The sequence below is a fragment of the Opisthocomus hoazin genome, chromosome 19, assembly GCF_030867145.1.
Source record: "Opisthocomus hoazin isolate bOpiHoa1 chromosome 19, bOpiHoa1.hap1, whole genome shotgun sequence".
NCBI lineage: Eukaryota > Metazoa > Chordata > Aves > Opisthocomiformes > Opisthocomidae > Opisthocomus > Opisthocomus hoazin.
In genome coordinates, this window is record NC_134432.1 from 18526800 (window position 1) to 18553499 (window position 26700).

Consider the following 26700-nt stretch of genomic DNA (forward strand, 5'->3'; position numbering starts at 1 on the left):
TGTTGACAAGAGTGGCTGACACAGGAACATCTAATCAGGAACTACTGTCCTTGGGAACTAAGTATATCTTGGAAAAATATGTAAGCTAATTGTTTTTGAACAATTTGGAATTAACATCAGAAGAATGATAAAGAGCACCCTTAAATGCACTATCCTCATTACAATACTGAAAATAACACCCTGTGAATTGGAGACCCCGGCCCAAGCAGAAACCCTTATTTACTGAGCATGCATAGTAAATTTTAGGAGTACTGTATCTTTAAACCAAAGTGAGAAGAGAACTAACCAGTCAGTTAGAAGGGTATAGCTAATAGGCAGAACTGACATTTTTAACTGTATAAATACGCAGTGTGATTGTAAGCAGGCATGCTAGCTTTGTGGAGTTGCCACCTAGCACCCATCCCTGTGCAAACTGGTATCTCAGCTCTGTGTGCACACTGGATGTTGCACACTGGGTAACGAACTCCATTTTTGAAACAACAGCACCACTGTTCATCGGGTCTTGAAGAAGAGTTACTGCAATACCACAGCCAGCCTTCAGTGCAATCCCATGGTCACCTATGGTGACAAGAGGTGAAAAAGAAAGACGTGACATCCATGCGTGCCTTGCAAGGTGAACCCACAGGACTCCATTCCAGCCCTACTAACGGGACAGAGACTCACAGATGCAGTGAGACAAGCTATATTCATCAAATAATGCCGAGAACACCAAGTCCAAGCAAGTTTAATGGCATAAATAATGTATTTTCTTAGACCATGCGATATAGATGGAAAAGACAGATAAGATCAGAAAAAGCATAAAGAACAGTTTGTGTGCCTGAGAGGTTTATATTGCTATCCTCTCCACAAACTACATTTCAATAATTTTAGAAGATACATTTTCTCACCACAAACCACACTCTTTGGTATCAAAAGCAATTTTCCGACACCACTCTCGCTATTTAAAAAACAGAAGCATATCTGAGGAAAATGTTGATTAAAACAATACCATTTTAATATTAGTATTCTTATCCATTTGCATCCCAATTCAAAGTACTTAAAACACACCTGACTTTCAAACACACTAGCAGCCCTTATAAAAATCAGAATTATACCGAATAGCTAATCTCTGCTTCTTCTCACCTAACTACTTCCTATCACACTTCTACTTCATATCATACTTGTCATCTGCTTCACATCAAGCACTTAAAGCAGAATCTCACACCAACATATATGCTACACAATCTTGTGAAAGTTAAGCACCTTAGCCTCCATTTATGCATAGCTAAGATTTATGTTACCATGCTATTTGCATAAACACACATATTCCCCAACGAATTCTAGCTGGCATACCTCTTTAGCTCTCCATTTGTGGTTACCATCAAGATTTGTACTCATCAACTCTCTGACACATCACATACTCTAATTTTTAAAATGTGCTGTGACTAACATTAGCTTTTCCTTAAAACTTTTCTTCATTGGATTACATCCTTCCTCAGTCCTGACCTGATTTATATCAGAAAAACACTGTTGCTCCAGTTACACAAACTTTTAAAATAGTTTTCATCCTATTAAGATGAACTGCCAGCACTGAAATACTTAGGTTGGTTTATCAGTAGCTCAGACCAATTTGGCTTAGTAATTTAAAATTTACTCATATTACAAAGCATTTTTATACAGCTGACCCTTTATTCACATGAAGAAAATCTGCTTTGACACATTTGTACAGAACCCAAAGTATACTCCAACCCCATCTCCCATTTGTTTGGGAACACAGGTGCTGTTGTATAAAAGCACAGTAATGAGGAAGAGGAGAGAGGACCAGCTTCCTCCCATTTCAACAGAAGCTCCTACAAACTCTAACAGTCCTGAAAGTCGAACAGGAAAGCAAGTTTAAACATATTTGCTAGTCTAAACTTAGGCATGCATTGTTAGTATCCTAGTGTCAAATCACAAGTTTTGTCTTGCAGGAGTCTGACACAGGAAAGCAATTTACTCAGGGGCGGGAGGATGGCTGCGGAAGGGGGTGAGTTTGCAGATTGCGACCGTGCGACCATAGCGACATAGCCTGCATGGGGCTCTCCGTTCTCCTTACCACCTAGATCTTTACTTGCCATCACCGGTTAGGCTATTTTCATTGAAGAGGCGGGATAGGTTCGAGCGCGCTCAGCAATCGGGTAATTGCTGCTGCTCTCCCAACGGCATCTGCCTGCACGACCGTAACGCTGAACCACCTGCGAAATCGACTCTGAAGACGCTCGCGCGGCTGAGCCCACGCCGCCTTGCAGCAGCCCCCGAGGGAAGCGGCGGCAGCCCCGGCACTCCCGCTGCTCCGCCGCCTGAGGCCGGCCGCCCCGCCGCGCGGGAGCCTCCAGCGCCGCCCGGCCCGGCGCCGCCGCTTCGGCGGCTCCTCCAGCCCCCTGGCCGGTGGACGCACAGCACCGCCGCTCCGCCATCGACAGCGCAGGCCCGCAGCGCGTCGCGTCGCGCCCCGCCCGAGCTCGGCCCCCGCCCCCCCGACTCCGGTACCGCTGAGTGAGGCCGAGGAAGCGGGTGGAGGCCGCCTCCGCGCTGCTCAGCTCCATGCGGGCGGCTAGCCGGAGGCCTCGCCTCTCTAGCGTCGCTTCCGCGTCTCCGTCCCGCGCGGCAGAATCGACGGGAGCTCCGCGCGCATATCCCGCCACCCCGGCGCGCCGCCGCCGCGCGCCCGCCCGGCCCGCGAGCCACTCCGACGCCGCGGCGGGCGCCGCGCGAGCCCGCCGGGAGCTGTAGTCCCGGGCTGCGAGCGAGCGGCCCGTCCTCGGTAGCCGGGAGCAGAGCTCCGCGAGGGGAGCGAAGGGGTCCTGCGCCCCCACGCAGCCAGGGCCCTTAGCCGGGTGCCGGGCCCGGGGCAGCGCCCCTCGCGCACGCCGGCTCGGCAGACGCCGGGAGGTAGGGAAGCTGCCTCCCGCAGAATCGTAATCTCGGAGCTGGGTGCTACTCAGTAGGAGCAAAACCCTTTGCCAGCTCTCCGTCCCCCTGTGGTCTCTGCTGCGTTCTGTAAGTCAGGCTTAATGCTACGACTGTCGGACCAGTGCAGGCGCACACAACGTTCTCTCAACCTCTTCACATACAGCTCAGAATCTTTAGAGGTGCAGTCGTCTCACAGACTAATTTTCTCTGTCATGTTCAATCGCATCTGGCCAGCAGGATGAAACCTTACTGGGGAAGGAATGACAGCTCAATTCAGTATTATTTCTTTATCAAAGTTCAAACGTCAGACAGCAGGTGGCCAGCGTCTTTGCCTTGCTAGCCGGCACCAGCCCACTTCCCCGCAATTGAGTCATAGACAGTCTACACCTGTATGACTTTAAAAGTCTAACACATAACAGAACAACATCGCTTTCAAGTGTGTAAAGCTCTTCCCTCTGTTTTCTCCTTTTACACAGACAGACACTATTGTTCTTTACCTTTTCTGGAGGTAAAGGTAGTCTACGCAACATAAACCCTGCAACAAGATTTGAACCCTCACACTGGGAATCAATGCATGGCAAGGTGACTGGAAATATTTTGACTGTGTGAGGACTTCAAACTTTTCAGTAGGAGTTAAAACCAATCTTACAATCAACTGTCATGACTGAAGATGAACCAATGTTTTTGCTAGAGTAACAATTTGTATCTTGGGTAATCACAACTTGGATGACTGTATTCTGCTTAGACAAATATCTTGAGTAAGTTCCATTGTTTGTATGTTTAGTAATGAACAGCGCTGCACTGCTGTGTATTATTAAATACTGCAGCCATCCATGTAGTAAACCATAACGAGTTACTACAGGATGTGATAGTGCATATATTCTTACTTTTCTTTACAACAATTATTACAAAATAGTAACTTCAAGTAACATACTAAAACTCTTCACGAGGTTTGAATTTAATGAAAAGCTTCCCTGGTGTTAAAAGACCGTTCCATTTCCGGAATTCATAAAATTCTGGGTCTCTCTGCTTATTCTGTCAGCCACTAGAAAACGAAGAGTGACACAAGAGGGCAAAGGACACTCATTATACAGTAGAAGCCACCAAAGAGCAACTTTTAATTAATGCTGATCCGGGCTGGGCTCAAGCTGATGATGTGCTGCTGAGGAATTCTGTCAAGCATTAGCCTTGTCTTAAAGAATTCAGACAACGTAGAATGCCAAAGCTTGTTAAGAGTTAAGACCCATCTGGATCTTCTGTAAGCAAAGTTTCCAACATATTTACACCTGGAGATAGCCTCACAATGGAGCCTCTGGCAGCAATTCTGCCTGAGTCTGCACCCTCCACCAGTTACTTATTCCTCCTTCTATGACACAGCATCACCCTCTGCTGTCAATTCTGCCACTGTGTTTCAGGAGTCATACTGTCAGCTGCTCAATAAAGTAACTTGGGGTTAAACAAAAAAAAAGTCTTTCAAAAATGGTAGGAAGAGACTCTGTTTGGTTAACCAGGGAATTTAACAGGACACAGTTGGATTGTGAGTTTAATGACAGATTGATCTGAGCAAAGTGCAAGCATGAATAACGTGATAAAATGCATTTGGAACCCAGCATACCATTATTCTGAACCTCACATCATCATGTAGGACCACCTACAAGTTACATGTCCAGTTACAGCTGCTCAGTTTGGCAGACAGTGCCTCAGTTTCAAATCAAAAAATGGTACCCATACACCCAGCCTCCCACCAAAAACTGGCTGTTATTCCTAGAGAAGCGTATCTCCGCCCACAGGCAGTTGATGGCTGCATCTAAGTCTGTAACATAATGCTCAATGAGCTAAAATACAATGAGAATTCCATGCACAGGGCACTCTTGGAGTAACATCTCTTCATGCTTTCTCCCACACACTGCCTTGTTCCTCATACACATAACTGTAGCATTTCATAGTCCTTCCAGCTAGAAATAATGCCATCAACTTTAAATCAGAAACATTTAACAATTTTTTGAATAATCTTTCATTAACCATATTATTGTGCTTTACTCAATGTTAAATGTATGGACATGGGTCAATCCCCTACAGTCTGTTCCCTGTCAAATCCTCAAAGCTGACATGAGATAGGAATCTGCACCTTAGAAACTACACCTTTGTTTTTAAAAATTAAATCTAAAAACTATGTCTACAGCCAAGAAACTCCAAGAAGACAACTGGTTAATTACTGTGGACAATGCTTTGTACTAGTTAACTGTATCTCCAAATATTGTTTGTGGTTTTGAAGGATTATCTCCCATGCATGGAGAAGATCTTCCAGTTTTTAGATCAATGGAAATAATTTATTTTAGCCGAGTAAAATAACAGACTGTAAAGAGTATCTTAGTTGTTTGTAGACTACCTATATAGAGCTCATTACATCATAACTTAAATGTCCGAACACAAATCCAACCATGTGCCACTTCAAAAGAAATTTCCACTAATAACACTGTAAACTCAAAGCTGACTGCTTATCTATTAAGAAATACCCTAAAGAACATAAGTAAAATAACTTCAAAGTAACTCCTATACTAAAGAATGAAAAATCTTTATTGAAAGAAATACCCACAATAGCCCCTATTCATTATTTTGCACCGAACCACAAATTTCCTGCTCTAAATATCTGGATTGCTTTACAAGATATCAAAAAACAAGGCTTCGTTTCTCTTGTTCTTTCAGAAGAGCCTACTTCCATGGAAATAATGAAACAGAAAGAACCTTCCACTTGAAGTACTTAATATCCACTTCAATGCAGTTGTCATTTACCCCATTCCTTTTCCCTTCTATGCACTAGGTGTAAAACAGAGTTAATACGAATACACACACTCACTCAAACCGAAGTGTTTGCTCTGTGGTACCACTCTGTCATCCTAAAGAATACCAAATTTTAAAACACAACGACTTTCAAACAGCAAAGAAACATACCCTGCTTCTGCATAGATCTTAGCAATTGCAACAACAGCTTTTTCTCAGTCAATTTCTTTCTAAATATGTCTCCCGAAACAGAAAGCCTGAAAAAGTTCTGGGCCTGTCTTATGCCATACTGAAGTTTAAAAGCGTGCTAAAATTCCATCCAGGGTGGAATGCAAGCACAGAGCCTCTGCATGAAAAAATTGAAAACCACAAAAATTGAACCTTGAAGTTTGGGGATTTTTTTTTATGTTTGCAACAGAAAATAATTTTGTAGTATGCTATAATTTCAATACTGCAATATAAATCTTGAACACGATAAAACACACATAATATTCTTTACACAAAGGGCTGCCTCCCTTAAAACATGCTATCAGCAATTCTTTTCCCATTTTGACAAACAAGAAGCACACAAAGATGGAAACAGAGAAAGGTAGCAGCAAATCAAGAAAATAGTGTCTAAAAAGGTATGCTGCAAATGCATTGGCTTGTATGCTGTCTAGCTAAAATCTGGGATTCGTGTTGGCAGCTTTTAGCGGTGATAGATGTTTCTAGTATCTATTGCGGGATGCAGCATGTCCCTGCAGTAAGAGGATGGCAGAGACACAAATAGCAGAACCGCCTCAGCTTTATTTGTAATTACTGCTGATTCTATGTCAAGTTCCATACTTCCCCCAAAAGAAAAAAAAAAATATACATATAAAAACGTATTTTATAAGCATATGTACTGAGAAACAGAGAGAGAACATTTAAAGAAAGGGACAGACAAAAAAAGCCCACAGCCTACGGATTATAAAGAAGAAAGCCCAAGAAACAGAATTACGGCAATATTAAGAAAAATAAGGTATTCACTGGAAAAGACACAGGATGGTACTAAACCTGAACGTTCATCAAAATGAACCTCTACCTTCTTTGCTTAATTGCCTGAATTACATCTCCCTTAATCTGCTTCCACCTTTAGAATAGCATGAGTCATTCAAGTCCACTTTCTATGGATTACGTAAAGACCAACGAAGAGCTCAATTCACCAGACTTGTGGTATCTGTACTGTCAGCAATTTCAAAACAGGGCTATTATTCTCTCAAAACAAGGACTCTTCATCGTTACTTTTGTTAAGGCATCGTAAAACTAGTTTACTTTCTAACAAACTTCAGGACAGAGGAGATCCTCAGCATCTTGCAGACAAGGAATATACTTAGAAAATTATTGCAGAGTCTTAAGACAGCAATACAGCTGGTCTATTTCAGCCTGACAGGTAACACCACAGTTAAGATTTCAGAATAACTCTATCAATCCATTTTACCTTCTCGACTTTCCCCAAAGACCACAAACTCACTTTTAGTGACACTTTAAAAGGATGAACTTTCTCTTTATAGCAAAACCATTTCATAACTCTCCACTGGTACTGTATCTCTCGTGTTCTCCTGAAGCACAATGTACTTACATAACATACAATGACCCAAAAAAAGAAGATATGTTTGATTTCCTTTTATTACATGAAATCAAAACCAGTCATCTTTTTCACAACTATATAGCTACAAAAAAGACAAGTCTAGAAGCAAAGTTCTCAAAAAAAACGAAGTTTGAAGCTTGTTTTTTTCCAAATGTTTGCAAAACAAGTAATAAGTTCATGAAAACCCTGGGCGCATATAGCACTAAAGTAAGATGGCTCCAATTCTACTTAAGTCCACATAGCCAGCATTTTCTATCATCTCATTGGTTTTGGATCTGAATGCCAGTTACGGACTTAGGCAGAATTCACACCACTCAAATCTCAACCAGAAGGTCTGCATTACCTTTCATCCAGACATAAACACTTCTAGTGCACAGTCAGAATTTATTCACCATTACTACTTCCAAGCTTTCCCCTTCACACTGTGCATTCAATGGACCTGTGCAGACCTGAAGTGGCACGGGTTTGCCACTGCCTGGGCAAGTCTGAGATTCTACACTCAGTGTAGCATACCTGCCATCTCTGAAGGCTTTCTCAAGGCCAAAATCCAGCCTGCTTGCAAAACAACCATAAGAATGAGATACAAAGTACTTCATGTAAGCCCTTAAACTAGCTGTGTGTATATATCTACATATATATTTGCTTGGTGACAAAATGGACAAATACCTTAAAAATTACAATGATCGGTGCAGAGGAAGGAAGAAAATAGCTTATGCCTAGCGGAAGAGATTTCCAGAAAAACCTACGGTACTAGCAAGGCAAGTAACCCAGAAGGAGCAGACCCTCAGCTGCTTCTCACTACCTGGCTGTGCACTGATCATTTAATGGATTGTAGAAGTGTCACATAATTTCAGCCATCTGCAGAGAGTTTTCTATGGAAAGTACACTTATTCAGTATGCCTGCAACTAGGAGAAACCAGTCAGTTCCAAGACAGTCAAGCACGTAGGTCAGATTTGCTGTGAAATACTGCTCTCAAGTCAAGATCCCACAGCTGAATGACTTCCATTCACACTATGCGATTAAAATAGTGGGCTTGCATGGTGATGCCAGATGAAAAGCAATGGAATTCAAGATGCATCTAGACAGCATTTTACTGAATACTGAGGAAAAGACAGTCATCACAGTTTGTACACAAATGAAATACTAAAATAAAAATTTTACTTAGAAGTAAGAAACTAGAAGCACGACATTAGCGCACTCTGAACTGTAGTCAGCATCACATTTGACACCAAGCAGACAGACAGAATCTCAGTGTGCAGTGGAGAATCTGGTATATGAATGGCAGATCTGGCTTACTAGAAATGAGGGAAAAGTTCGTGCAGTGACACAGCTGATGCAAAGACGGGTGAAAATCCAAATAAAATCCAGCAAAGCCAATAAATTCCAAACCAGAATGCTAGCTGTTAGTCAAAAAACAACCACCAAGGGCAACTCCAACATGGGATAAAACTTCAACAAGTGTTTTTAAGAAGCAAATGCACAAAATGTGTGACTTACAGAGAAAAAAAAAAAAACCATGACCATTAAATTGTATTTCTTCTGGGGGGGGAAATAAAAGGTAAATTACATAGCTAGAACTAAAGTAATTATCTCTAAAATGCACTGGAAACTTCACAAGATTGACTGAAGTCTAGCTATTTTTGCAGGTAACTGGCTGAGCCAGCCATTTCCATAAAAACAATTATTCTTAGTAATTAAAATATTTTAAATAACTCAGGAAAGCAGTGGATTAAGAAAAAAAAAATACCAGCTTTTAACAAAACAATAGAATGCCTTGCTTTTTAAAAAATTCTAAATTTTCCCAATGGAACAGTTACTCTGTACAGTTCTTTGTACAGTTCTGAGTGATTTTTAAGGCAAAGTTAAAGGACAAGAATTTCTTTTCCCATAATCAATACTTTCTTCTGTCTCTTAGAGTACGTGCACTTGCCTATCTGTGCATACACACAAAGACCTAAGTACAGCTGAATATATACTGAACATAGACTTCAACAAAAGAAAATGTAGCCTTATCGAGGGTTGGAGGTTCACCCACACCTCATTCGGGAGTTCTTCACAGACTTTCTGTTTGTTGGTTTATTTAAGACAAATCTCTGAAGCCGTTTTCTCTGCTTTCTCATGTTTCAGGGTCACCATCAGGCCGGGCAGGCCGGTGCCAAAGGACCAGGAGAACGCGCACCTCGTCTGCCTCTCCCAGGCTGACGGTCCCGGCACCAGCCGGCCTCGCCGCCCCGCAGGAAGCCCAGCTGAGGGGCCGCCCGGCACCACCACGCCCGCGGCCCGCCCGCGCTCCCGGAGCGGCGGTGGTTCCGAGCGCCGCCCCGCCGGCCGAGCGCCCGCTTCTCTCGGACGCTCCCGAGCCACGTAGTTACCAGAGGACTCTCAGAGGCGCCGGGCAACAGCAGCAGCTGGCGGTGAAGCTGCCCGGCGCATCTGAGAAGGGCATCCGGACGCCCTCCCGCCGCGGCACCCCCACGCTCCCGTCGATTGCGGCGCTCCCCTGCTGACGCGGACCAGGCAAGCGGACGATGGCTGAGGGTGCGCTGCGACGCTCCCGTCCTCTCGCCCCGTCGCCCCCTCCGCAGCAGAGCGGCGCCTCGGCAGCCCGGGGGCCCTCGGCAGCCGACCAGGGCGCAGGCCGCGGAGCCCCGGCCTGCGCCGGTCGCCGGGTCCTAGAGCCTGCGTGTCCACGGCGCCGGCGGCGGAGAGGGCGCAGCATTGTCTGTTAGACGGGTAGAGAGAGGGAAGCGAAGCCCTGCCTCTGTCATTGTCCTGGCCAGGGTCAGGGTCCCATTAGCTCAGTCCCTCCAGTGTCTCGAGTTTTTAGAGGCCATGGTTTTTATCCTGCCTTGGCTGGGCACAGCTTTCTGAGCGGTCTGAAGGTCTGACTGCAAATGCTGGGTGCTGCGGCACTTGCGTGCCAGTGTTCGCTGCGGAGGAGGGACTAGGGCTCCACTTAGTGCAGAAGCATAAATGGAGTAGGGGTGAGAGAGCGCTGGGGAAGTGGTGCCGGGTAGCTCTCATATGGATGAGAGGCATGCTTCTGGTGACAGCGCGCTGAACGGGTAGCGCTTGGGCACAGTGACAGATGTTCCCCTGCCATTCCTTCTCCTCCTTGTGGAAAGTGACTGGGTGGGCAGGTGAGATCTGTGATGGGTGCATGCATTTTCGTGCCAAGTAAGAAACACGTACAGCTTTGCAGTCTCAGTCTGTGCTGCGCTTCCTCCAAGTACCACCATCTAGTGAATTAGCTGGGCACCTAAGTGAGCCTGACAGTCCTTGAGGGCTATGTGACATCCTGGTAATGAAATGGAGCTGGAGGAGGTGACCAAAGCAACATCGAGTCAATCTTACTTCTGAGAACAATTACAGGCCTCGGAGTAGGGAAGAGTTCTGGGAGGGCTGTGCAGTTGCCTGGCCACTCACTAACTAACTGTTCTTGCCTTTTCCAGGTGCTGACGTACAGCCTGGCAGCTGAAAGAGCGTCACAGTTTGGAGCTCTGTAGACATCTGTGGCCAGCCACAGAGGACAAGCTCAGACCTGCACCCTGGGCACAGCTAAGTCTTGCAGCTGTGTTGCATTTGAGGGAGCCTGGATGGATGGAAGGTAGTTGTGTCCTCTTTGGGGATGGGGAATACTGTCTGACAGTCTGCATGCTGCTGGGTGGAAGGAGCTGGTTTGAGACTGAAGCTGAGTGTGGGTGCTGAGAAGGATGCAAGCTTGCCAAGCAGTGGCAATTTGAGCGATGTGCCAAGTGATTAAGCAGCTTGAACTACAAATGTTCAGAATGCGGGTAGCAGGCTTAAAAAAATTACTATTTTACATGATAAGAAATACTTCCCCAACTGCAGTATTTTACCTTTGTTCTGTAAGGCATTTTCTGGTTAGTCTTTTGGGTGGGATTTACTGGCCAGAGGCAAATGTTTTAGAATTGCTGTTAGTGACTGCAGGAGGAATATTACCAGTTGTCACAAATGCTCCTCTCTTAACAGGTTCTGCTTTCCCTAAGGAAAGGCTGGTTACTGGTTATAAATGTCACTGGCTCTGGATGTTTGCCTGGGTAGCTGAGAGGACCCAAAAAAATTATGTTAATTGTCCCTAATGCAGATGCATTAGTGCTTATAGTGTTTGCAGGTATATTCGGTGGAAGTACATTCTCGTGTGGGTCTTCCCATTCTGCTGCAGGGAAACTTTTAAAGCTGCGGGCAGAAATTCCTCAGGTTCTCTTTACTGTTTTCCTGCTCATACATGCTTTGGTGTTTCTTACTAAAAACTGAGGGTTCAGAGTCTTTCACTTACAGTTTACTTTTTAGAGTTTGTAGTTGAGGGTTGCTTACTTGGGGGCTGTAATTTATTTTTTGAGGCTCAGTATTTGTCGGGGTTTATAGTTTACTATTTGCTGATCAGGCATCAGGGTTTAAGATCTGTCATCATCCATAAATTTATAATCCCCAACAACCATTTTGGTTCCACGATTTGAAGTTTATAACTTATATTCAGGATTGATGACTTATAAAAATGGAAATGTCTAAATCCTAAGATAATAAACTGTAAGCCCTGAACCCTAAACAGTAGGCTGTGAACCCTTCTGTGAGGTTTGTAATCTTCTCCTGTGCCAGCCATGGTTCAGCTCTGTGCTCTCATCTAGAGTCTGGATTTGATATGGTGCACTCACCTCGCACAAAATCAGACTGGTAAGATAATGAATGAACGGAGAGCTGTGAAAATTTCTTGCAGGGCTTTATTCTAGAGGTAGGGCAGAGTACAGACAGGTGAAATCAGGGCTTTCCTTCTCAAATACTGGAGCTGAATCCTATCCCTGAAGGAAAAACAGTGTGGGTTGGACAGCTGCTTAAGTTTCTTGCCTCGTCAAGGGCAGGAGCAGGAGGCGATCCTTCCCTTCTGGACTGATGAACGGTGGTGCAGCAATGGCTCCTCGGGTGTCACAGGGGAAGGGTGAGCATGCTGGCACTGAGCCATGTGATACACTCACTCCTGGGTGTCATTTATATGTGCATTCATTAGTAAACTGTTGTTTTATTCTTTCAGTTCTTGTCCATATGACAGAGCCGCCACAGCAGCGACCCGGTAAACATACTGACAAAGAAAGATATCTCACTGAGATGTCCCTGATAAGCTCAGCTGAAACCCCCTTGATGGGGAGGAGAACAAAAAAAAATGTTGATGGGTTCAGGACAAAGAAACTATGATAACAAACTGACCTTCTGTGAAAACAGGAGTCAGCAACAACTATTCTAGGAACTGTTGTCCTACACCTGTTTATGTATGTATCTGTGGGTCCATGGCCTTGCTGGACTTGTCCATGCCAAAGGAAGACTTGCTCAGACTGGCGTGTCAAGCACCAGAGTTAACAAAAGGGAGCAGTTCAACTTGAACAATGAGCTTCCTTTATCTTATCAGACACTATCAATTAAGCCAACACTATCAATTAAGTAACACCTGGGCTGCAAGGAAGGGCCCACAGCCAGATGCTGCTACAGTTAAAAAACAGAATCCCCCCCTCAGCATGTACTAGGCTCCCCGACTTGAGGGCATGGGAAACCACTGAGTCCTGCTTCTGATGACACAACATGCTATGCCAAGAGCCAGTTGACACATAATAATTGACTTAGTCCCACCTCGCCAAGATCTACCAAAGATGTTTCAAAAATATAAAACTTGGCACTTGAAAACCCTCTTTTGGAGGAGGAATCAAAGGAAAACCTTACCTGACGGACAGGTCGACAGGCCTGAACCTCTCTTCCCCTGCAAAAAGGGGTGCCTTTTTGATGAGTCACACCTCTGACTTTGTCAGATGTATACCCGGGGAAAATATTATTAACTAACTCACTAAACTATTGACTTGAACTCACTTTTTGTAGACAGTGCATTTGTCAACAGCAATCCCCAATCTGTGATACCTGTCGCTTGAATAAATTACCTAGTGTTTCAACTTTGCGATACTGTTTCAGTGAAAGTCCCTGGGAGAGCTCTAACAGGCAAATGTTGACTCTGATAAACAGCTACATACCTAATACCTTAAGACATAAACCGTTGACCAAGTCTTGGACTAGGAGTGGATTCAGCTGCACCTAGGCTCCTCTCTGAGAAGGAGTTTAGAAGGCAAGAGGGTCCACACTGAACCTTGTGAGTCAACAGGAGGGCTTTCCCCCCTTTGCTGCTTATCAGACTCCTTAAAACCCTTTAACCCTTTAACATGACAGTATCCACACCAAAAAAGGTACAAAAAGTAACTTGCTACCTACTAAAATGAGCTTCTCTGCGAGAGCTTCCTTGCCTGAGGTCTTCTGGACAGACCAGACCCCTTGCCAGGAATGCATGGCTGGCTCCAGTCTTCATGATGTGGATCATCTTTGAAGTGAGACTTTTCTACTGTCAATTAGCCTCACTCCTCGGAGCCGTTTGGCAAGTGTCATACCAGTAACACCTCACATAATATATTTATAGGCATGCACACAGGTAACAGTCTATAAATATATACTTGTTTCACTAGTTGGAGTTCTGCAATATCTTGCAATACACATATATTTGTATTACTCTTGTAACATATATACTTGCCTTCCTAGCAGTAATTTTGTAATGACTTCTAATGTGTGTATATATATATACACACACAACCATATATACTACTTTTATATATATGTGTATATATTTGTTTTTAATAGCCGTAGTTTTGTAGTAATTTGAAATAATAAAATTCTCAGAAACCTAGACCTCCACGTCCTTGTGTATTGTGGAATCCTGAGAACTCCATGGTCATGGTCTTTATACACCTGTGGGTCAGGTAACCCTCATAGGTCATGACTGCTATACCATGTCCCTTTGTGTTCAGTAAAAAGTACCTCAACACCATGGTCCAAAGAGCAGGTTACACATTGTGTCTGAGAGGCTAGGGACCAGTCCTAAGGGCTCTTGGACCACTTTAAAGTTTCTCAACCTTCCAGGACAGCCCCAGTACTGTTCATAGGGCTGCAGGGGACTTTTCTCACAGTACCATCGACATTCAGCTTTAGAAACGCCTTGCATTCATCCTGGAGGCAGCCTGGGTTCCTCAGTGCTGCGTGAGGTCCTGAGGCTGCCCCTGGATTTGCTGTCAGCATCCAGAGATATTCCTGGCATGTCTGGTGGCAAGGGGTGGGGCCTTTGCTGGCAAGGGTGGGAGATGGAGTTTCCGTGATGATAGCTGACTTCCCCTTGGCCCTGCTGAGCCCCACTGCTTCCATTAGGAGCCCTTTGGTGCATACCAAGGCCCTCCATTTGCCCTTCTGCACCCCTAGAGTCATCCGTTTGCCCCATCACTGCATGGTGTTTCTTTTTTTTTCCCTTTCGTTGCACTGCTAGGCTCGCTATTGGTTCCCTTGTCCATTTAATATTACTTCTCCTTCCCATTTGCACACTCCAGGGTGCTGTCTTTAGTTTTTAGCAAGCTGGTCTCAGTAGCTGGCACACACCTCTGCTGCCCTGTCAGGCCCAGCTTTCCCTGATGGAGATAATGTGGTGGGCCCCATGTTCCTGATAGGCTGCAGCTGAGAACCAAGGTGCTGGTGGGCTGGGCTGCAACCGGGGCAGATGAGTGTGCGCTGTGTTGCCCCTGGGGGGTGGTTACACCAGAACTATGGCTGCAACTGCAAAGCAGGTGAGCAGGGGTGGGTTTTTTGTGCTTGGGCTGCAGGTTTTGTGATAGGAACAGTGAGGGGCTAATTATTTCCTCTTAGTGTCCTCCGTTTAAGATTTTCTATCTACATCCCCATCTCAGCGTGCTGTCCCTATTTTTTATTGTTTTTCCTTTTATTTCCCCTAGTCCCCGTTGGTTTCTAAATTTTTTACTCTTATCCCGTTCGCTGTCTTTGGGTATTTCTTCTCTTTCCTTAGTGATGTCACTTTTTAAATTTTCTTTCTAAATCTCCGTTTTCGTTCGCCGTCGCTAGTTTTTAATTTGTGCGCGCGACGCCGATCAACGTGCTCCACCCTGCGGTCCGCCGGTAGCGGCAACGCGTGCTGCGGCGCCTCCGGGGCAATGCCGCCGCGCTCCTTCCTGCTTCCCAAGAAAGAAACTCTGCGCCCGCAGCGCGGTTCTACAGCCCGGCGTTCGCGTCCGGTGTGGCCCTTCCGGTGTTGCCCTTCCGGCGCTCCGTCGGCTTCCGGCGCACGCGCGGTGCCCGGGAGCAGCACGATGGCGGGCTGGGCGTGGGACCCGGCTGCGGGCGGAGGCTGAAGCCACCGGTGAGGTGAGTGATCCCCTCCGGCAGGTGCGGGGGTATCTCCTGCCCGCTGGCTGCCCTGGGGTGGTGGGACGAGAAGCTTCGAACTGCCCGCTGCGGCAGGCTGCTGGTGCGCTGGGGGTCAGCGGGGTCCGGGCGGTGACGGAAGGGAAGAGGGGAAGGAGGCGGGCACCTCTCCAACTCGCCAGCGCTCCCCCGGCCCCACTCGCCCCGTGCAGCCGCCCCCAGCTCCAGCACGTCCCCTGAAGTCTGTCCCGGAGCGCCCGGCCTCCCCCAAGGCCCGTGGTGCAGGCGGCACGCTGGCCCTCGAGCGTGCCTCAGTCTCCCTTAACGTGGTTGCTGCTGCTTCTTTCTCTGTGGCAGGGGCCGCGCTGAGGATGCGTTTGTCTGTTCCTGCCCTGGGGTTGCCGTTGGCTGTGCCCGCTTCAGGCTTGTGTGGGCTGTCTCTGCCGGGCCTCGCTCTCCTCATGGCGTGGGGGTGAAAAGGGAGAGGCGGAGTGTTTACTGTCTGTGGACAGGAGCTGCTGCGGCTGAAGCTGGAGAGGCCAGGGAAGGGTGAAGAAGAAAAAATCGAAGGCCATCTGGCTGGCTGCTGCCTCCCGCTGCAGGCAGGAGAGACCCTGCCTCTTTGCGTGAGGAAGGAACCCTCTTGGTAGCCTGCAGCAGGCCAGGCCGCCAGCGTGCCCCGCAGGGTTGTCACTGAAAATCCGGGAATAAACCTCGTAACACCAATGTAGTGTTAAAAGGCAGGCATTCTTTATTGCGACGTCGGATGCACGGGGGATAATTCCACCGAACGTGCATACCCATACCCCTTCTGTGCAGTCTATGTAGATCAAAATATACATATTCATCTGATTACGTAAGCCCTTCCTTTCATAGCCAAATCAGTCCATTTTCATACACTCCTCCCACCCGCGCTTGCGCAGTGCCTCCTAGTGGTTGTCATCGGGGGTCCCAAGATGAAGGCTTATCCTCTTCATCACAGTTTCTGCGCAAACTCAGTCCTCTTCTGGCTCTTGTCCCTGCGGCACGGGTCGTCTTGACCAGTTCTAGGCACCTGCTGGTTTTAATTAAAACTAACTTCTTTGGGGGGAGATGTATGATTTTTTGCTTCAATTAATTCACACAATAGATAGGTACCACAAATACACCTGCAACCATTTGGTAACGCTATTTCTATTAAAAATCCCCCTTCACCATTATTGTTTAACATTAATGATTACCTAGGGACTAAACCCTCTGTTCCCAGACCTAATGTCCAGATGGGCAGGGCTGTACAAGGGACATAGCAGCATTGTTCGTGCTTTATGATTAACTAATTCCATCACCTTGGTTACAGGGTCTGTATATGTCACCAGCAGTGCGGTACGGCCATGCAGTGCGCAAGCAAGCGAGGCTACGTGTCTAGGGAGCCTTGTCTCGTAAGAGCTGTGAGACACGCACATTTTCTCTTAGGTAGAAGCTCGCCTCCCATGACGAATTCAAATTGAGGAGCCAATTGTTAATTAATCAATTGTGAATTTATTAGCAAGCGATAAAAGAGCAAAACAGCGCTGGGCGACTGGGGAGTCAGTGCTCTGCCAACGGTTTGCGCCAATAACGGATGCAACCCCTCTTTTTATAGAGTTCCTATTTCCTGCATACGTGACTTCTGGTATTCTCTGCGTTGTGTTTGCGCTTGCGCGACTAGTTGCTAGGTGGTCGTTGTTTGCCTCTTGGTGGTCGTTGGGATGAAGGCCGAAGTCTTTCTCAGGAGTCCTGCTGTCTGCTCGGTTCATCCCCCAAGCCATTCTTTTGCTTATCAGCAGATGGGCCATTCCCTTACTTATCCGCAAATGGTTGTTCACTCCTCCGGATGTCTGCAGCTCCAGCTTAAGTTGCAAAAGAAACTTTAACACTCACGTGCGACTTCATGAACAAAGTTAACCCATTCATCACAGGGTTTCTTCTCTTTCTCCATCAGCCGGTTTGAGAACAAATTTTATATGTATATATTTATTACAAGACAAGTGATTGGAGTTACGGAAGAGGAAGGGAGGAAAGAAGCAGAGAGAAGCGTCTGAAGTGGCAGAGTCTCCTAGCAGTGCTGAGAGCAAGAGCTGCAGTGAGTCCCAGGCTTGGGGCCCTGTTACCCCTCTGCTACGTCCTGGGCCCTTTCTGACGCTCCCCTGGCCCCCTCTCTTCAGACGCTGCTGTGACTTTTTTTTCTGTGTATCTTCTTTCTCCATCTCTCTCTGACCGGCTCTCTGTCCCCATCTTTTAGGTCCTCCCTCTCTCTGCCCTGTAGCCTGTGCCTTCTTCCTTCTCCATCTCTTTCTGTCTGGCTCCTGGTCCCTGTTTTTGCTTTCCTCCCTCTCTGTCCCATAGTCTGTTGGTATTTTTGCCATCTCTGTCTCTGTCCGGCTTCCTGTCCCTGTGGTTCAAGGTCTTCCTTCTCACCTCTGTAGCACATTCTGAGTCTACTTCTCTCTTAATCTCTCTTGATTCTGCTTGCTGCCCCTCATTTTGAATTAGCTCCTCTCTGTCCTGTCACCTGTCGCTATTTTTTCCTTTCTCCATCTCGCTGTCTTGCTCCCTGTCTCTAATTTTCAATTCCTCCCTCTCTCTTTAGAAGCTGTTGGGACTTTTCTCCTTCTCAGTCTCTCTGTTCTGGCTCCCTGTCCCTGTTTTGTAATTCCTCCCTCTCTGCCCTGTAGCCTGTCACTTCTGAAGGTCTCCACCTGGGAGCCCTGTCTGGCTCCCAGCCCCTCTTTTGCACTTCCTCCCTCTGGACCCTGTGGCCTGTTGCTTTCTCCCTCTCATTTCTCTCTGTCTCCCCACCCCTGTTTTTTCATTCCTCCCTCTCTGCCCTAGAGCCCATTGGTAGTTTTTTCTTTCTTTGGCTCTCTCTTTCCAGTTCCCAGGCCCTGTTTTTCAATTTCGTCCTTGGCCCATACATGCCACAGTATGATGTAATTTCTTTTGCCATCTGTCCCTGTCTGGCTCCCTGCCAGGATTTTTTAATTGCTCCCTCTGTGTCTTGTAGCCCATTGCTGTTTTTTCTTTCTCCGTGTCTCTGTCCGGCTCCCTGTCTTTACTTTTTTTCTTTTTAATTCCTCCCGCTCTGCCCTGTACATGTCGCTCTTTACATTTTCATTCCTGGATGTCTCTCTGTAGATTGCTCCCAGTCCTGGTTTTTTAATTCCTCCCTCTCTGTCTGTCGTGGTTTAACGCGGCAGCCAACAACTAAGCACTAGAGAGCCGTTCGCTCACAGCCCCCACCCCCGCCCCGTTCACTCCCCAGTGGGATGAGCAGGAGAAATGGACAAAAGGTAAAGCGGGTGGGTTGAGATAAAGACAGTTTAATAAGACAACAAAGGAAATACTACTAACAATACTAATACTTCTACTACTAATAGCAATAATAATAATGATAATAATGAATATGCAAACCAAACTATATACAATACAGTTTTTCTTACTACCTGATGACCGATTCACAGCCAGTCCCCAAGCAGCGATCACAGAACCCGGAACCTGGAAATCGTGAATTTTGCTTAATTCCCAAAATAGTTTGACCTCCCGGCCAAGAGAGGATTCCAACTCATGGAAACGAGAAGAGGCGATTCCGGCCCCCTGGCCAGTCCCCATTCATAAGCTGCGTGTGATGTCTATGGTATGGAATATTTCCATTGTCCAGCTTGGGCTAGCCCTGTAGCCTGTTGCCTTTTTTTTTTTTTTTTTTTCCTTTCTCCATCTCTCTGTGTCCGGCTCCCTGGCGCTGTTTTCTGTTTCCTCCCTGTCTGTCTTGTAGCCCATCACTTTGTTTTTTTTCTCTTTCTCCATGTCTTGCTGTCCAGCTCCCGGTCCCTGTTTGTGAATTCCTCACTCTTCCCTGGAGCCCACTGCTATTTGTTTCCATTCTTCATCGCACTCTGTCCGGTCCCCTGTTGCTATTTATCCATTCCTCCCTCTCTGCCCTGTGGCCTGTTGCTTTTTCTCCCTTTCTCTCTGTCCGTCTCCTTGTCCCTATTTTTTTAATTCCTTCCTCTCTGCCCCGTCACCTGTGTGACCTTTTGCCTTTCTCCTTTCTTGGTCTCTTTCAGGCTGGCTCTCTGTCCCTCTCCATTGATTCTTCCCTCTCCACCCTGTAGCCTGTCACTTTTGTCCTTTCTCCATCTCGCCGTCTTGTCTTTGGCTCCCTGATGACGTTACTTTAGAATTCCTCCCCCCATACCACTTCTTTCTGTATGCATTGCTATTGTTCTTGCTCTCCAGCTCTCTTTTTTTCCAGTTCACGGTCCCTGTTTCTTAAGTCCTCCCTCTCTGCCCTGTAGCGCATAGCTATGTGGTTTGTTTTGTGTTATTCCCCCCACCCTTGCCACTTCCCTCCATCGTTTGCTGTCCCAGCTCCCTGTCATTGTTGTTTCATTCCTCCCTCTGCCCTTTTCTTCGTAGCTTTTTTTTTTGTCTTTGCAGCTTTTTTTTTTGTCGTCTTTGCCCATCTCTCTCGGTCCAGGTCCCTGCCCCTATTCTTTTTGACGTCCTCTCTGTCATGCTGCCCGTTGCAGGTTTTTTTCTGCACCTCCATCCTGCTCCCTGTCCTTCTTTGTTGGTCTCTGTCCTGCTCCTTCTCCTTCTTTCTGCTGCTGCTCTTCCTGTCTCCCTGCTGCTTCTTTCTCTATCTCTGTGGGACTGCCTGTCTCCATCCTTCTCTCACTGTCCCTTTCCCTGCTTCCTCATTACATCACTGCTGTCCAATCGACTGTCGCTTTTCTCCTCTCTTGTAGTGTCCTGCACCCTGCTCCTCATTTTTGGCAGCCTCTGGCCAGCAGCGCATCGCTCCAGAAGCGGACTGACCGGCTGTTCTCCGCTGGAACAACAGGCGCAGCTCCAGGAAGGACTGCCAAGGTGTCGGAGGGGCAGGGCGAGCTTTGGGGGCCCTGAGCCCAGAGCAGACCCGCTCCTGGGACTGGTTGGGTGCGTGACTGAATAAACACCTGCGGTCCCCTTTGCCCTCCTGGCTGCCTTTGTGGTTCCTTTGCACGGGATGAGGGGCTGTGACAGAGCCCAGGGGAGGAGGGGACGGACTGTGAGGCTCGGGTGATGACCCCCTGTTCTCGCTGGGCTACAGCTGTGGGCTGGGGCTGGACGAACCCCAGGTGTGGGCAGTGAGGCTGATGGCGACGGCATCTCCCTCTAATAGGGGGGCTGCCGGTGGACGGGGTGGAACTGCCCTGCGTTAGGAGGCTAGGGAGGGGCTGGTGTGTTGCAAGGGAGGAGTGGAGCCGTCGCCGAACGTCGCCGGGCTGCAGCGAGTTAGAAGGTGAGCGGGGAGGGGGGGCAGGCGATCGACCTGTGGGTCCCGGGGAAAGCCCCCAGGAAGGTGGCGTTACCTGCCGGGAGGCGGCCGGGACAGCGGGACCGTGTCGAGGCAGGGGGCGGTGGGAGTGCGGCGCGGCGTCGGAGCCAGGCGGGGGGGGCTGCCCGGAGCTGCGGTGTGGAGCGCGGGGCTGCGCTGGGGGCGGAGGGGCTACCGGCTGTCTCGGCGGGGGGACACGGTGTCCCCGCAAGCTCAGGAAGCGGGGAAGGTGCCTCTCGCGGCGTGCGGGGAGGTGCAGTCCTGGGGCGCGGGGCTCGCGGTCGGCCGCGTTGGTTCCGCGGGGCAACCGGGGAAGAGGCGGTCTTCCGGCCTCCGGCTACCGGGCAGCCGTGCTGTGTTGGCCAGGGCAGAGCGGGAATGTGTCGCTTTCACGGACCTGGCTGCTGGGCAGCCACATTGCTCTCGGTCACATGCGGCGCGGCGTTGCACTTCGTGCCGCCACGGCCCCCATGGCGCAGAACGAGGTGTAGTTTTGTTGCCGGTTTCGGGTGTTTTCCTGCGGGCTGTGCTTATGCCCCGAAAAGTGGTTCAGGAGCGCACGCCCTCCGGCTCACTCCTCCCATCGGCTGCCCAAAAAGCTGTACTGCATCGCTCCTGCCGCGCAAGCGCGCTGGCGCCCATGGGATCGGTCCTGCCACCGGCTGGCCGAAAAGCGGTACCACGGCGCCCCGGCGGCCGGGCATGCGCGGTGGCGCCCCGGCGGCCGGGCATGCGCGGTGGCGCCCCGGCGGCCGGGCATGCGCGGTGGCGCCCCGGCGGCCGGGCATGCGCGGTGGCGCCCCGGCGGCCGGGCATGCGCGGTGGCGCCCCGGCGGCCGGGCATGCGCGGTGGCGCCCCGGCGGCCGGGCATGCGCGGTGGCGCCCCGGCGGCCGGGCATGCGCGGTGGCGCCCCGGCGGCCGGGCATGCGCGGTGGCGCCCCGGCGGCCGGGCATGCGCGGTGGCGCCCCGGCGGCCGGGCATGCGCGGTGGCGCCCCGGCGGCCGGGCATGCGCGGTGGCGCCCCGGCGGCCGGGCATGCGCGGTGGCGCCCCGGCGGCCGGGCATGCGCGGTGGCGCCCCGGCGGCCGGGCATGCGCGGTGGCGCCCCGGCGGCCGGGCATGCGCGGTGGCGCCCCGGCGGCCGGGCATGCGCGGTGGCGCCCCGGCGGCCGGGCATGCGCGGTGGCGCCCCGGCGGCCGGGCATGCGCGGTGGCGGCGGCCGCATTTACTTGCCAGGTTTCCCCCAGTCCCTTTCCTCTTTTAATGTGTAAGGGAGTTTGGTCGGTTAATACCAATAGATACCGGTACCCCCCTTTTCTTGGGAGTTCCGTGAAATCAATTTGCCATTGTTGTCCAGGCCCATTACCTTTTCCAATCTGACCCATTTCTGATTGATTATTTTTCGGATTAGTCTGGAGGCAAAGATCGCACTGCTGTGTTATCTGTCTCACCGTGGTGTATAAATCTCTGGCCACAATTTCTCTAATTAAATGTTTGTACAGAGTCTTTTTCCCCCAATGTATTTTTTAGGTTCTTCCCTTATCAAATGCTGTATCAGACGGAAGGGAATGATTAGTTTTCCCTGTGGGGTTTGAGCCCACCCTTCCTCATTATATGACCCTTCTAGATCGATGAGAAGTTTCTGGTGTTCCTCAGTACCTTCTGGCTTACCTTCTAGGGAGATTTGTCCGTCAGGGATTAAAGCCCCTTCAGTTTTTCCCTGTTTTGGCCACCTGTTTTGCCTCTCTGTCCGCCAGCTCGTTTCCTTTTTCCAATTTTGAGCTCACTTTCTGGTGCGCCTTAATATGCCTGATTGCCACTTTCTCAGGGAGTTGAACTGCCTCCAGTAGTTTCAAAATTTCTTCTGCATGTTTGATGTTTTTCCCTTGAGAGTTCAATAATCCTCTTTCCTTGCAGATCGCTCCATGCGCATGCACAATCCCAAAGGTATACTTTGAGTCTGTGTATATATTCACAACTTTGCTTTGGGCTAATTCCAAGGTATGGGTTACAGCAATTACTTCTGCCTTTTGCGCAGAGGTGTTTACGGGCAAAGGTCTTGACTATGATTTCTTGACCGGTGGTAATAGTGTACCTCGCATGTCTCTTAGCACTCAGAACATAGCTGCTTCCATCTGTGAACCAGTTTTCTCCATTTTCCATAGGGCTGTCTCTCAAATCCGGGCAACTTGCATAGGTTGCTTAAATGGTCTCCAAGCAGTCATGATGTACTAGTTCTCCTGTGTTTCCGCTGAGAAAGGAAGCTGTATTCACAATGTTAGTAACTGTAATCTCTACATCATCCTGTTCTACCAGTATAGCCTGATATCTCAGGAATCTTTGTGGAGAAAGCCAGTGTCCTCCTTTTGCTTCCAATACTGCGCATACTATGTGGGACACCAAAACAGTCATTTTCTGGACCAAGGTAAATTTTGGGCTTCCTGTATATTTAATATTACAGCTGCAACCGCTTGCAGACATCCAGGCCAACCCTTTGCAGTTGCCTCCAGTTGTTTGGAGAGATAAGCAAACTGCTCGTTGATATGGACCCAGATCTTGTGCTAGTATCCCCAGAGCAATCCCCTGCTTTTCGTGAGGGAAAAGGAAAAATGGCTTACATCTGGGAGCCCTAAGGCAGCAGCCGACATCAGAGCCTTTTTCAGTAGTTCAAAGGCTTGCATGGTCTCCTTGTTCCATTTAAGGTGATTTTGTCCAGTAGTGTCAAGGTTATATAGTGGTTTAACAAATAGTCCATAATTATAAATCCACAGCCGGCACCACCGAGTCATCCCCAAGAAAGTCCGTAACTCTTTCACTGTCTGAGGTCTCGGAGTTTGGCGTATTGCCTCTTTACGGGCCTGTCCCAAAGTTCTTTGTCGAGCACTAATCTCATAGCCCAAGTAAATCACCTCGCGCTGCATTATCTGGGCCTTCTTTTTAGATACCCGGTACCCTTGGAGCCCCAAGAAATCTAGTAGACTCACCGTCTAAGTGATACAACCGTTTTCTGTTTTGGTGGCAATCAGGATGTCATCCACATACTGTAGTAATTTCCCTTCTTCAGACGGGATTTCCCAGGACTCCAAGTCTTTTGCAAGTTGATTGCCTAAGATGGTAGGACGGTTCTTAAATCCTTGTGGCAGCACCGTCGAAGTGAGCTGAGTCTTTCTGTTGGCATGGGTTACGGATCTGTTGTAACGATGTGACCCCAATATGAGTATGATCGTTCACCTTTATTAGTCAGCAAAAACAAGGTTTATATAGCAAAACTATTACAGCATCTGAATGGTTAAACCCCCAATCCATATATAGGCAAAACTACTGCAACTCGTTGTGATCGGTGCAGAGCTGCATCTCGATGTGAAAACAGTGCTGTGGCAGGAAACAACAGCGTGGCAGGAAGGAAGTGACAGTGTAGCAGGAAACGGTGATGTTCCCCCTGCTCCAGTGTCCCGAGCTCGTCGCTCTGCCTTCCCAGCAGGGTTCCGTGTCAGCCGCTCCCAAGGCTCACTTCCGGATCGGAACCTGGGTTGCTCAACGCACCAAACTATGTCCCCTCTCGTCCAGCCAGGACTCCACATCTTTCGAGCACTTTTGGGGTTCTCCCATTCAAATGTGAATAATTTCTGACTGGCTTCATGGAGAGGGAGGCAAAAGAAGGCATCTTTCAGATAAACCAGGTTAATTCGGGAGCCAATATGGTCAACAAAGTATATAGGTTCCTCTGTTGTTTTGTTTATGGCTCGCAAATCGTGGACCACCCGATACGACCTGTCAGATTTATGGACAGGTAGTAAGGGGTGTTAAAATCCGACTCACACTCTTTCAATAATCTTAACTCTTACCAGTTGCCGGCCTTCTTTGAGTCTAACTTCAATGGGTGGAGCATTCTTCACTCTTCCAGGGACATCAGTGGCCCATACCCCAGGGTATACCCGGTTTAGCACCTCCTCAGGAATTTTTTCCTTCTGTGGGAGGACTGGTTAGAAATAGACTCAGTACCTGAATCTGTTGCCGATCCTTTGCCTCCAGAGTAATTTCTCCTTTTTCAAATGTAATTTTTGGACCCAATTGTTCCAACAAATCCCTTCCCAGAAGTGCCTTTGGGGAGTTGGGCATATACAAGAATTTCTGGATGCCCCATTGTTTTCCTAATTTATACTTTAAAGTATGCTTTTTCACTTTGGCCAGTTGCCCCTTTTACCATGCTATAATCATTCCCCAGGGGTATTGAAGCTTGATTCAAAACCGAGGATGTTGCCCCCATGTCAATCAAAAATTCTACCTCTTGTTGTTCCTTCCCTAGCTTCATTATAACCAGTGGATCCGCTAGGGTGGATTCCCCAGATCCCCGTCAATCTTCCTTTACATGGGCTATTTTTTTCTATCTGGGGGCCTCGTCCCTTTTCCTTATTTTTTGGACATTCCCTTTTCTAATGACCAAATCTTTTACACAGCGCACATTGGTCTTTACCCAAGTGGGATAATTCCTGTCTAGGCCTTTTTCCTTCCTCTTCCCTAACAACTGTCACTATTCTCTGCCCTTGCCTGCATCCCTCTTTATTGCTGAACACTCTCCATGCTTCATCCAGCAGGACTTCCAAGTTCCTACCTTCTGTAGGATGCAACTTCTGGAATTTGCGCCTAATGTCTCCTGTAGACTGACCTCAAAATAGGGAGACTAGTTGTTGTATCCCTACCTCTGACCCAGGGTCCAGCAGTGTGTTACGGCGCATTACATCCCTCAATCGATCCAGGAATTCGGATGGAGACTCAGAAGGACCCTGTTTAACTGCATATAAAGCTGACCAATTTATGGTTCTGGTAATGGCCCTTTCCATTCCTTTAGAAATCCACTCTTGGTATACTTGCAGTCTCTCCATGGGAGCAGACCTGTTAACATCCCATTTTGGGTCTTGGAGGGGGAAATCCTAGTCCGGGAAGATACAGGGCTGTCTGGAGGAGTCGGGATTTCATCCGAGTTTGCATCCTGTTCCTGTGGTTGAGGGGGAGGCTTAAACAAGTCAGCCTGTCCTTCTTTTGGCCTTTCCTTCCTTCTTTTTCTATCCTGCTGCCCCAGTGCCTCTTTCTCCACTGCTGTCCTGCTCCATGGCCCTTGTTTCCTCTCGCTGTCCCTCTGTCCTGTTTCCTGTCCCCGGTTTTTCTGTCTCTCTATCCTGCTGCCTGTCTGGTTGTTTCTTAGTGTACCTCCCTGTCCAGCCGGCTCTCCCTTTTTACCTTTCTCTCCTTCTCTGTCCTGCTTCCTGGCCCTTTCTTCTCTTCCTCTCTCTCTGTCCTCTAGCCCCTTGCTGGTTTGTGCTGGGGTTCCAACCCTAACCACCCCCTTCTTCGTCTGACCCTTTCTTTGTTTCTTAGTACCGTTTTTCCTGTTCCCTGTCATTTTTCTCTCTCTGTCTGTGCGTCCTGCACTCTAGGGGATGGGAGTGGGAGGCTGAAAAAGGGTGGGAAGCTGGGGGGGAGGGGGGCAAGTGGAGGATGGAAAGGGGTAGGAGGTTGCAGAGGGGTGAGAAGCTGGGTTAAGTAGAGGCCAGCAAAATGGGAGGTGGGAGGCTGATGAAGGGTGGGAGGCCGGAGGGGGCCGAGGGGGGGAGTAGAGGTGAGAAAAACAGGAGACCGGAAAGGGGTGGGAAGCTGCAGAGGGGTAGGAGGCCTGGGAGGGTGAGTAGAAGCCAGAAAAATATGAGGCTGGGGACGAGAGTAGAGGCCAGAAAAAAAAGGAGGCTGGAAAGAGGTGGGAGGCTGGGTTAAGTAGAGCGAGAAAAACA

At 48.5% G+C, this 26700-nt stretch overlaps 1 protein-coding gene and 2 long non-coding RNA genes across 10 annotated transcripts in view; 2 read left to right on the top strand and 1 right to left on the bottom strand.

Annotated features, from left to right (window-relative positions):
- Positions 1–10244, bottom strand: part of GARNL3 (GTPase activating Rap/RanGAP domain like 3) — a 61887-nt gene extending 51643 nt beyond the window's left edge. For 3 of the 6 annotated variants that reach the window (XM_075439405.1, XM_075439403.1, XM_075439402.1), the window contains exon 1: positions 9695–10244. In XM_075439405.1, the coding sequence (XP_075295520.1) occupies positions 9695–10041 (347 nt within the window). In that variant the 5' untranslated portion in view covers positions 10042–10244. Of the gene's footprint in view, positions 1–2508; positions 2654–9359 lie in introns of those variants that run through there. The other 3 variants (XM_075439408.1, XM_075439407.1, XM_075439406.1) reach the window with 2 other exon arrangements.
- On the top strand, positions 9756–14088 carry LOC142363620 (uncharacterized). 2 transcript variants are annotated; one of them, XR_012765866.1, is made up of 3 exons: positions 9756–9839; positions 10775–10929; positions 12373–14087. It is a non-coding gene; the product is annotated as an uncharacterized LOC142363620 (long non-coding RNA). The 2 variants fall into 2 exon arrangements; XR_012765867.1 differs by having other exon boundaries at positions 9775–9860; positions 12373–14088.
- A 1310-nt stretch (positions 14089–15398) lies between these two features.
- LOC142363619 (uncharacterized) lies at positions 15399–20565 on the top strand. Of its 2 annotated transcripts, XR_012765865.1 has the most exons (4): positions 15399–15572; positions 17533–17673; positions 19052–19224; positions 20339–20565. It is a non-coding gene; the product is annotated as an uncharacterized LOC142363619 (long non-coding RNA). The 2 variants fall into 2 exon arrangements; XR_012765864.1 differs by lacking the exon at positions 17533–17673 and having other exon boundaries at positions 15417–15572.
- The last annotated feature ends 6135 nt before the right edge of the window (positions 20566–26700 follow it).